Source organism: Natator depressus, chromosome 14, assembly GCF_965152275.1.
Source record: "Natator depressus isolate rNatDep1 chromosome 14, rNatDep2.hap1, whole genome shotgun sequence".
NCBI classification, from domain to species: Eukaryota; Metazoa; Chordata; order Testudines; family Cheloniidae; genus Natator; species Natator depressus.
Window position 1 is genome coordinate 19,480,265 of NC_134247.1, and position 12,058 is coordinate 19,492,322.

General features: G+C 40.3%; 1 protein-coding gene across 6 annotated transcripts in view; it reads left to right on the forward strand.

Moving 5' to 3' along the window:
* Positions 1-12,058, forward strand: part of LOC141998651 (tubulin-specific chaperone D-like) — a 263,541-nt gene that overhangs the window by 41,665 nt on the left and 209,818 nt on the right. For all 6 annotated transcript variants that reach the window (XM_074971510.1, XM_074971511.1, XM_074971515.1 and 3 more), the window contains one exon: positions 9,248-9,293. In XM_074971510.1, the coding sequence (XP_074827611.1) occupies positions 9,248-9,293 (46 nt within the window). The remainder of the gene's footprint in view (positions 1-9,247; positions 9,294-12,058) is intronic.

Here is a 12,058-nt window from a genome sequence, read left to right on the forward strand (position 1 = left end):
TCCTGTGTTCCTATTAATGTATGTTACCCTTTGAATTAGTTGTTGTGCAGAGTTTCACACAAGAATAATTTGAATGCCATGTCGAGTGTGGTGTAGAGCCAGACTGTAGCAATTCCTGGTGGTAAAGTTTTGCTATTAAAATATTCTTATACTTCAAACCAAGAACTTTTAATATAATATATTGCATGAGGACATGATTTTAAGGATTGTCTATTGCAAAAGGTTCAGTTATTCTCTTGCTTTACTGTCTGATTATAGTTATGCTATTCGGAGGTAATGAGACCGCTCTAGTTCTTTCTTATGTACTTACGGAGTCTTTGTACAGGGCCACTCAACTCAAAGATTTTAAAAATCACCAAGTCTGAAGTTTGAAAGTAGATGAATACAAACTTAGCTTTCAGTTGATCAAAATTTAGAGAACTTGTAAAATCTGTACTGTTTCCATCACTCTGCATAAAATTGCTACATATTGAAGTTTGCATGACAATGTACTAAACAGCAAGTTCAAATGTGCTACATATAGCTATATAGAGGTAAATGTGAATGCTCTACTGAAGGAACACATTTCTGAAATATGCTAGTTTCCCATCTGATGGAAACAGAAATTATATGAGGAATAAAATAAGGGTCATAATTGAGTTACTTTACCATAAATTACATGTATAGTACATTAAATAATCTTTTCGTTTTGGTGAGGACCATTATTCTGACTGTTTTTCATCTTAATGTTTTGTCTACGTTACTGTACCTAGCCCAGAGGCTGACATAGCTGATAGTTTTCTGGATATTATTCGTTTCACCTCTAGGGGTTGCTCCAGAGTGATAGAATATGCTGTTTTCTTGCCTCCCTCTGAACGTTGGGATTATCCTTGTTCATCTTGGTTTATTAGAGCTGGAGGATAGCTTCAAACTTGTGTCTCCTGTTTGACAGCAGGACGTGCTTGTTGCCAAGCAGTCAGGCCACCCTTAATAGTGATGATTTGTATAGCTTGGGGTGTATGTCCCAGAGGTAGTACTGATTCATAATCTCATAAAGGCCAGGCCTAAATGGGATATGTAGACAATTGGAAGGTGAGGTGCGTTTGTGTATGGTGGTTTTTTTTTTCCCCCCTTCATGATTACTAAAACTAGTTTTTGTTTGTACCATACACCATGTTGTTTCTAAAATAACAAAACCAGACTTGACAGTCAGATCATTAGTTATATGGCAGTGCTTTTCTCTAATTTGTAGGTGGCATAATTACTTAAGGGAGAGGGAGCTACATACCTTTCAACAAGTTGGTTAAGTTGGCATATATTTTATGTTCTTATTAAAGTGGAAGGAACATGGCGTAACTTTATGATTACCTGGTGCATCCAATAGGCAGCTTCCTTACGTTCAATATTATTTGTTGCTGACCTTAAAATTTTCTAAATAGAAGGAAAACGAAGCATATTAATTGTTTCCTTTGTATCATATTTTTCTAAGAATGACGTGCCGTGATGTTTTTCCTGCTTAAAGGCAAGAAAACTGAATCTAAATAATCTTATTTGCTCTCTGTTTACTCTCTGACTTCTCCTTCTCTTTTCTTTTCCATTCTCCTTTCATTGGAGCGAAATTTAATTTTTCACTTTTAATCTTTTTTTTAATTTTTAAAACCATCCAATGTGTGCTCTAGGATTTCAGAGTTGTTCTGAGTCCATCACTTTACCTTATACATATAAACAACCGATGCTATATGCCAGGAGAAAATATGCATGCTACTTTTTTGAGACCACCATGCAATTAAAATGCCTTTTATTTTCCCGGGAAAATAAATCTTGTACATTTTAAGTTATTTAATGGTGATACAAAAAGGATTTCTTTTAAAAATTGGGCCTGTGCTTGGTTTTTGTTTTTGTTTATGATGTATAAAGAAAGCTGGAAAGTTTTTCTTTTGTTTTTTATGTCAGAAATATCTGGAATATCAAGTCAGGTTTTCCGTAGCTCTGCTGGAAGATCTCTTGGGCATCTAAGAACACGTTTATTTGGAGTTCTCACAACTTGGTGGTTGTTCTACCTGGCATCTTAAAGCATAATTTGCTGGGAGAAAGTGATATGGGTGTTTGTTTATTTTGAGGAGAAAAATATGTCTAGAACATCTTTTACGGGAGCATAATAATTTAGTGGAAGGTTTTATTGGTCCCTGTATTGTATTTTTTGTTTGTGCAAAAGAAATCTTTTGATCTTTCTGACTTACTGCATCTCTACAACCATGACCATTTTATCTCCTGGTGAAAACATGCTAGCTGTTAAGTTGCGGTTTCTTTAGGTGGACAGAGATTTTAAAAATGAATTGTCTGGTTGAACATTAGCATTTATATAACACCTGCTCTAGTGTTAACTAGTTGTCTTGTAGTTATATTAAAAACAACAAATGTTTGTCAGCCTTGTGTCACTGCTGCCTACTTGTGTTGGTGCAGTTAAGGGATGGGAAGGAAGCCTTTCCTTGTGTCCAGAGCTTGCTAAACTCAGAGCTGCTGTGGACCTCAAGGAAAGCTGATTCTCTAGGTACAGCACCCAACTTGAGTGCCCTACCACTGGTCCTAAAGACTTCAGGAACTGATAGCAGTAGTGATCTAGCCAGTATCAATAAATGAAACAAGATATGGGGAGATAATCTCATCTATAGCTGGTCCCAGACCATTAGGTCTTCAAAGACAATACCTAGTTCCTTTTAGACTGTTCCATGAAGTGAGTGGGTCACCAATGCAAAGCATGGAGCTTGGTGTTATGTGCTCAGAGCCTCCAACCCTATTAAGCAGGTGAGTCACTGCATTATGTACCAGCAGGAACTTTTGGATGCTTTTCAAAAGGAGCTCTAAGTACAGCACATAATTATGTGCAGTGTATATTGGAATATACATATATATATTAGAACATAGAAAGATCCATTCATAGGAATAGACAAGAAAAATATGTTCTTTATGTAGCGCATCGTGCTGTAGACCCACTACAATGACTATTTCATTCTATTAATTGCTGGTAATTATAGTGAATTAACCTCCTATTACTGAATAATCCAATAACTCAAGACTTAGAGTAGATGCAGGGTTATTCTTTTGAACATTCACAGTAATATTTGTGTAAGGGTATGTCTACACTGCAAATAAAAACCAGCAGCTGGCCCGTGCCAGCTGACTCAGGCTTGTGGGGCTTGGGCTAAGGGGTTGTTTAATTATGGTGTAGCTTGAGCCTTGGGACCCTGCAAGGTGGGAAGGTCCCAGAGCTCAGGCTCCAGCCTGAGCCTGAACGCCTGCACCGCAGCTAAACAGCCCCTTAGCCCAAGCCCCATGAGCCCAAGTCAGCTGGCATGGGCCAGCTACAGGTGTCTAATTGCAGTGTAGACCTACCTTTAGTGTAATTTGCCTTTTGAAAAGAGACAGCAGCCATCAGGTTTTCTAGTATAACCTACAGCAGAGCTGTCTCAATGATTTTATTAACACTTGCATATATACTGTAAGTGGTAGCCTTCCTTCACTGCTGCAACTAGTGCTGGAGTGATTCTCTACTGGAAAGTAGGGAATAAAGTAGTTCAGCACTTATTTATTTAGCAAAATCTTTGTAGGAAAAGTGGTGCATGTTTTATTCCACTGTTCACCTTTCAGAGAATGTGACATGAAGGAAAGCATTACAGAGAAACTGTCAACTTGAATTTTTTAAATTGGCTATAGGAAAATAAAAGTTTCCTTTAAATGGTATGTGCTGAACAGTTTTAAAAAATCCTCTAAAATATTTTGAGTTTCCCTGCTCTCCTTTCTATGTCTAGAAGGGTCTTCCTTTCTTCCTTCCCTGAGAGCAATATCCCCCAATATTATATAACTTAAAATTGCTCACCTATTAATTACTTGCTGCTGCTTGTGTATATATAAGGGGAGGTACCTTTTAGTTGCATTTCCTGAGGGGACAGGATAAAACTTTCACAGTGGCCATTGAGGATGTGAAACTTAAAGGCTGGTTCACTTTCTCTCATGGAGAAGCCTGTGGTGTGAGGCCAGAATGGAGGGACTACAAAATCCAAGTTTCATCTCAAGGACTTTTCAGAAAATTGTTCTAAATTGGAGGATTTAGGGGTGCTGTGGAGAAGATGAGGGTGAAAGTAGACCTCCAAAATCCAGACATCAAGGAGATCCATGGAAAAGGGCAACCGCAGAGTTTCATGAACAGCTACCCATCTGTACTCCTGCAGGAATTGTACTGCCCTTGGCTTGAGTCCCCTTTGTTCATTATAACTCTGCAGGAGTTTGTTGCTTGAAACAGCATTTGCTCTTGCCTGTATTTCTGCACAGAAATAATGTATTTCTCTTATGGTAGTGTCCAGAAGCTGTAATCAGAATATAATTACATTGTGCTAAGATCATACAAAGATGGAAGAGTTGAGTATTTTGATGAGTAGAAGATGGTGCTGTGGCTAATGGTTGGTCTAGTAATCTGCCCCAAATTCTGCAGAATGGCTTCCTCATGGTCTTGGGGACTTGGTGGTAGATGGCAGATGATGTAGCAGAAGTGTCCACACAGCTGGGGTTGTGATGAAATGGGCCTAAGTAGCTTGCTGCAATGATCTTTCTTTAGTAAACATAGAGACAATCTAGACTAGTTTGTCGTGATAGCTGTTTGAGCAGAACTGGGTATATTTGAAAATTAATGATTTTTTATACAGATTTAGTACCTGTATAAAGTGATGTTTATGATGGTAACTATATTGCTACTGACTACCTTTTTGAGGTCCAGAGTTCACTCTGTAGTGTTTGCACTTCATAAGTTATTTAGGGCTCAATCATGTGCTTGAAAATTTCCCTACTACTAATGTAAGCTGTCTGGGACAGGATACTGGGCAAGATGGACCACAGTCTGACTCAGTATGGCAGCTCTTATGTTCAAATATGAAATAAACTGATATAAATCTTCAAAGCCCACTGTGTAGCTTGTAATACAGTGATCAGAAATACTAATTTAGGATCCTGAAATGCAATTTAATAACAAACTAAAAACAGGTGCATAGCCTCAGGGTATTTTTGTTGCTTTTAAACTATACTTGAAATGACATAGGCATGTAAATAGTTGGTGCGTGTGGGGAAATATTTCTAGGGTAGGGCTGTGTTCCTATTACTTTAACTCCTGGCCATATTTACCTTGGAGATTTCTTTCCTTGTGAATGACAAAGCAAAAAGGAAAAATAAGGTTCTCGATACAGTAGCTTTGTTGCGTATTTAGAGAATGTTTACAGATTGTGCAGAGAAAGTCTTTGGGTACCTTTGGTCATTTTTGTTTGGCTTAAGTAGCTTTCTCTTGATTGTAATGCTAAGTGAAGCCTAATCCTGTTGAGATTTTTAACAGTAGCTCTAAATATGCCTCAGCAAATTTTGTTTCCAGAATAGATTTCATTTTTATGTGGGTCAGTATTGTGTTCTGATTTTCAAAAAGGTTTATTTACATTATTGACTGGGTGGGCAAAAGGATAAGATAGGAAAGTAAATTATATATATTTGTGAAGTGACACAAGTTTTTGGTTACTCCATCATTTTCTGTTTTCTAGAATTGACATCTATATAAGAGTTATAGATTATTAAAACCTTAACTAAATCCTTAATTTATGGGAAATGCCATTTTCCTTCATTTTGGGTCCTTGATTATTGTTATGTAGTGTTGCTGAAAGCTGCTAATAGCTGCTTCATATCACTGTAGATCAGAGGTGGGCAAACTACGGCCTGCAGGCCACATTTGGCCTGCAGGACCATCCTGCCCAGCCCCTGAGCTCCTGGCCTGGGAGGCTAGCCCCCAGCCGCTCCCCGGCTGTTCCCCCTCCCCTGCAGCCATGCCGCAGTGTGGCTGCCAGTCCTGCCACTCTGAGTGGCATGGTAAGGGAGTGGGGGGGTTGGATAAGGGGCAAGGGGTTCTGGGGGGCAGTCAGGGGACATGGAGCAGGGGGGTTGGATGGGGCAGTCGGGGATGGGGAACGGGGTGCGTTGGATGGGGCAGAGGTTCTGGGGATGGGGAACGGGGGAGTTGGATAGACGTGGGAGTCCCGGGGGCCTGTCAGCGGGTGGGGGGCGGTGGATAGGGGTCGGGGACATGGAGCTGGGGGTTGGATGGGGGTGGTGTCCTGGGGGGGCGGTTGGGGCGGGGACAGGTAGCAGGGAGTGTTGGCTGGGTTGGGGGTTCTGAGCGGTGCAGTCGGGGTGGGAAGTGGGAGGGGACGGATAGGGGGCAGGGGCCAGACTGTTTGGGGAGGCACAGCCCTCCCTACCCAGCCCTCCATACAATTTCAGAACCATGATGTGGCCCTCTGGCCAAAAAGTTTGCCCACCACTGCTCGAGATGTACAGTAGCTGCATTTCAGTAGTGGGTAGAATGTTTCCTATAACTTGTTACATTATAGAGGCTCGCAAAATAAAGCAATGAAGCTGAATAAATACAAGGTTGTTATATTCTTTTTTTTTTCTGTGCTACTATCCTAAAGGCCCTGGGACACAGCCGCAGTTCTTGTAGCTGAAGCTGTGTGTGTGTGTGTGTGTGTGTGTGTGTAATATATATTTTCTTGTAGCTGTATATTGCACAACACCATGGGTGTAGCTACACATTTGAAATTTGTGTGTGTACTGGCCAGCTTTTCAGTTGTAATTTTCTCAAGCAGGTCTGCTGTTCATCCAAAATGATCTGTAACACAGTGGAGGTTGTTGCATAGAGATGCCTGTTACATGTAATAAATGGCTTAAACAGCCCCCTTCCCCCCCAACCACCCACAACTCTTGCCATTCACTAGAAAATAATCTTCCCCATAGAAATTGAAACTGAAACAAAACATGTAGGCATTTATTGTGTGAGAGACTCATGAATTTCAGTTGCTGAGCTTTAATATAGCAACAGTTTAAAACAGTAAGTGAAGGAAACTGTAGCCAATTGAAACTAGTGGGGTGCTGTTCTCCTGCGTTAATTTTTTTGTCAGAAATCAAAACTATCTCCTGATTTAAAAAAAAAAAAAAGGTTGGAGAGGTTCAGTATTCTGACAAAAAAAAATACTGTAGTTTGAATATACATGTGGCTTTTGTTGTCTGTATAAATTTGTAATGAATTTAGATACTAAAGCTGGACATACTGAAATCATATAGAATTGATTAATATTGGTTTTAGTGAAAGTGTAAACGGAACACATTGTAATAACTTACTTTTTTACTAGGAAAAGAAGATGAAGAGCAAGAATGTTTTTTAAAAAAATGAGTGATGTAGGAGTTTGTGCCGGTATCTCTTCGTAAGCTATTAAATGTACAACGTTGAGAAATGTAATTAGGCAATGACCTTATGCTCCCCAGACACGTAGACTTTGCTCATTATTTGACATAGCACCTTGTTTTGAGAGGACTTTATTCTACTTGCCAGACCATAAGTGAGCATCCCGTGCCAAATTCTGCCTTCTGATACCCATAACTTTAATGGGAGCCCCACATGCATATCAGATGGCATAATGTGGATTGCAATATATTTTTATGGTGTCTTGGCTTATAACAGATTTTGTTTTCCTTTGTAGATTGTCCTCTGCCCCCAGCTCACATTTCACCATTTCAGCTCATAGTATATGTCCAGGGAAAGAAGGTTCTATGTTTGTCAAATTAAGTCTTGAAAAAATGCATTTTGAGTGTGTGGGGATATATAGGCTGTGTTGCCTTTTATGCAGAAAGATAAAGTATTTTTATAAATTACTTCAATAATGTATAATGTGCTTTGAATATACAGATGATGTGCTGCCAGAACTAGATGGCAGTCTACATGGAACTTTTAATCTCCTAGGCATTCAGTATTACTGATATCTTTCTTTTTGTTGATGCTAGGAAAGGGATCGTGATTGAAATCCTTGCCCTGGCTCTGGCCCATTTATGCTGGGGAAAAGGGCCAGAGCGGTGTAAAGGGGCTCTAAAAACCTTGGTTATGGTTGGAGAAAAATTCCTCTGATGCAGGCAGTGTGAAAGCTAGTTGTAAGATTGCTTGTGAGAAAGTGCCTTCAAGTCCTGACATAGGGGCTGGTAAGGGAAGGCTTGGAGTGGGGCTGTAATACACAGACAGACATAGATTCACTCCAGCACTGTGTCACATTGAGTGACCTGGGGTGACTGGTGTCATTTAGACAGGCCCCCAGGGCTGTCTAGGGGTATGTCTGCACTGCAATAAAATACCTGCAGTTGGCCTGTGTCAACTCAGTTGGATGTGCAGGGCTCTAAAATTGCAGTGTAGATGCAGCCCATGCCTGAATATTCAAATATATTCATTTGATTACAAGATTGTCTAGTTTAAATGTTCAGTTAGATATCCTGCATCTATGTTACTTAATACAGTAGGTTTTTTGTTTGTTGCACTCTGAATAACTTCTTGTCAGTGCCTGGAGTTAATGTGTTCCATATTTAACTTAGCAATTATATAGCAAATTTCAGTGTAAATTAAAGTCCTGTGACATGCCCTTTTTTTTGTTACATATGGTATAAGCATAAACATATTCCTATACAGTGGAGAACTTTTCTAACATGTTCCAAAGATGGAAATGTAGTGACCTCATCACTAAGGTTGACTTAGTTCAGTGTACTATAAAAGTTATGCCCAATACTGCAATTTTATAGCCCCTCAGCCTGAGCCCCATGAGTCTGAGTCCACTCCGAGGGGCCAGCCACAGGTGTTTTACTGCAGTGTAGACATACCCTAAGTTAGGTCATGGGCCTCTCCAGCCCTCATACTAGCCCAGTGTCAGAAGTGCACAGATGTGGCTTAAAGCTACATTGGGACTCCCCCGTGTCTGCAAGATGTGTGCTTTGCCTCTTAGGGTACATCTACACTGCAATCTGGGTGTGTGATTACAGCACACATAGCAGTGAAGCCATGGCATCACTGGCTTCAGTATGGGCTATACAAAGCCCATCTGGGACTTTGGTTATATACTTAGGAAGCTAGCCCACTCTGAAGTCCGTGCTGCTGCAGCTTCACTACTATTTGTATCCAAGATGGTTAAATTAAAGCTAAGTCAGGTATGTCTATATGTGCTGCAGTCACACCTCCGATTGCAGTATAGAGATACCCTTTGAGGTGCATCACAGTATCTCATATTGTATGTTTATATATTATGGTGAGAATTATGTATTACTGCAGGAACACTGAAGAATGCTTTAGATCTTTGGGTTTGGTAAATTGTGCTTTATAAGTTGTAATTACCATGTTTCACAAACATTTTTCTTTTTTTCCCCTTAGGCGCAGTTATTTAAACATGGCAAGAGAGACGACTGTTTACCATATGGTAAGAATCATAGAATATCAGGGTTGGAAGGGACCTCAGGAGGTCATCTGGTCCAACTGCCTGCTCAAAGCAGGACCAATCCCCAACTAAATCATCCCAGCCAGGGCATTGTGAAGGCTTACCTTAAAAACCTCTAAGGATGGAGATGCCACCACCTCCCTAGGTAATGCATTCCAGTGCTTCACCACCCTCCTAGTGAAAAAGTTTTTCCTAATATCCAACCTAAACCTCCCCCACTGCAACTTGAGACCATTACTCCTTGTTCTGTCATCTGCTACCACTGAGAACAGTCTAGAGCCATCCTCTTTGGAACCCCCTTTCAGGTAGTTGAAAGCAGCTATCAAATCCCCCCTCATTCTTCTCTTCCGCAGACTAAACAATCCCAGTTCCCTCAGCCTCTCCTCATAAGTCATGTGTTCCAGTCCCCTAATCATTTTTGTTTCCCTCTGCTGGACTCTCTCCAATTTTTCCACATCCTTCTTGTAATGTGGGGCCCAAAACTGGACACAGTACTCCAGATGAGGCTTCACCAATGTCAAGGCTCATATGCTCTGTGATATTTATTCTTAAGGGGAACTATTATCAGTTCATATAGTTAAGAGAAATTGTTTTAAAAAAAGAAATATGTTATATAGTCCACTTTCAGTGCTTTTTAGTGTGACACCTTGAATCTGCTTTTGGGCTCCTGTATTATGCAGGCTTACAGCAGCCTGGCTAAGAGACGTTCCTCTTAATTCAATATTAAACACTCTTCTTTTTGATCACTAATCCTGGACCAGTGGTTGGGAAAATTTTCCTGGTCTTGAAAACATTTGTGTTGGGCTACTAAAGACTTGGCAGCTTCATCCTTAAAATTGTCATTATGAATTTCCCAACTTGAATTTTGACATGACTTCAGTATTCTCTCTCTAGAACTGTTAGAGATGAATTGTTAATGCAGTAGTAAAGCTGGAATGGTCCCAGGCTTTCAGAAGGCATAAAGCATTAATTTGTATAACTTGAAATAGTAACCACTAAAACCATAACAGAATTAAAGAGAGTGATCGGAAAGATGTGTTTTTTAAGACAGACTATTTTGAAGTTTGCCAGGGCTAGAAAGAGATGCTTTATATCATTTGAAAGTTAGGAACTTGTAGATGGCTTGCAAATTGGATTTTGAAACTGTTACTGTTAGGTCAAGGGATTATTTTTTTTAAAGATACTAATTAATCACTTTTATACAGGACTAGTATAACAAGTTGCAGAACACTTAGGCCAGTGTAATGTTTAAATCTTTACACTTCTAGCACATTCTGTAAGAATTAGGGCTGTCAATTAATCACAGTTAATGCAAGCGATTAACTCTAAACTAATTAACATGTTGTTGTTTTTTTTAGCAAGCGTTAATTGCACACCAGGGCGTCATGCTCGGGGGGGGGGGGGGACATCTGTGTGCCTCTGGTTCAGGAGTGCCCCTCTTCCTGCTGCCTTGCTCCACTGCTGCACCACCCCCCTCCCCCCCCCACACACATGGAGCTGCCCTGGTCAAGCTGTTCTGGAGTGGGAGCCTGTCTGCTGCGCAGAGTGGGGTGGGGGGCAGGATGTCAAGGTGTCCTCCTCCCCCTGTCCATGGTCGCTGCTCTGCTGGGGTCCGGGAGCAGGGAAAGCCTGTCTGTTGTTGCTGTTGGCTCAGGAGTGAGTGCTGCCCAGCTCAAAAATGTTCAGACTCCTGAGTGTTCTGCTTAAAGAGACAGCTCACCCCCAACACCCAAAATATTTCAGTAAATGGCATTCTATTATTAACTGTATGATTAATCACGACCATTTTTTTTAATCTCGTGATTTTTTTAATCGTTTGACAGCCCTGCTAAGAGTGATAGCTACATGACAGAGAGTTACTTGTCCATATTAATTGCTTCTTAGGGTCATACATCAAAGCATTCAGGAATCATTTTAGGTTGCAAATATAAAAGGCTTTGTTTTTATTTGTAATCAAAAACGAAGTATCCATCTTGAGTACCTTTAACACTACAACTTTATACTGAGAGAGTTTTGAGTTACTCATTTATGGCAAGAGCCTCCCTCAGCTCTCACTTTCCACCAGATTTTGAAACTTGTGATGCATGAATGTACTGTATGTCAGTGATTAAAGATAAACCTTGTAACAATACTTTAGGTCAGTTATATATATATAATAGCACTTTTCATGTTCAAAGTGCTTTACAAACGTTAATCCCCACAAAACTCTCTTGGAGGAGAGGTAGGGAGGTATTATCTCTAATTTATATATGGGGAAAACAGATGACTTGCTCAAGGACACAGAGGAAGGCTGTGTTGGAGCCAGGATTAGAATTCCTGCCTCTGTCCTGTTCTCAGAACACTCATAATAATATTTAGCGCTTTTCATGTTCAAGGCTCTTAACATACATTTTTATAATGAATCCTTCATGACATCCCTGTGAGGTATGTAAGTAACGTTACCCCCATTTTATCAATGGGGACACTGTTGCAGTGTGGTTAAATAGTAATAATAAGTTATTTGCACTTAAATAACACTGTAAGATGAGGACCTCAAAGCACAAATATTAATGAATTTTGCTGCCTAACTCTCCTGGGAGATGAGCGTTATCCTTTTCTTTTGCAAATGAGGAACCTGAGCCACAGAGAGGTTAAGTGACCTGCTTAAAGTCAAATAGGAAATCGGTGGTGCAGCCAGGCATATAACCTAGATCTTGTAAGTGCAGTCCTGGCCCTTAACCAAAATTTTTTTTCCTCCTCTAAAACCA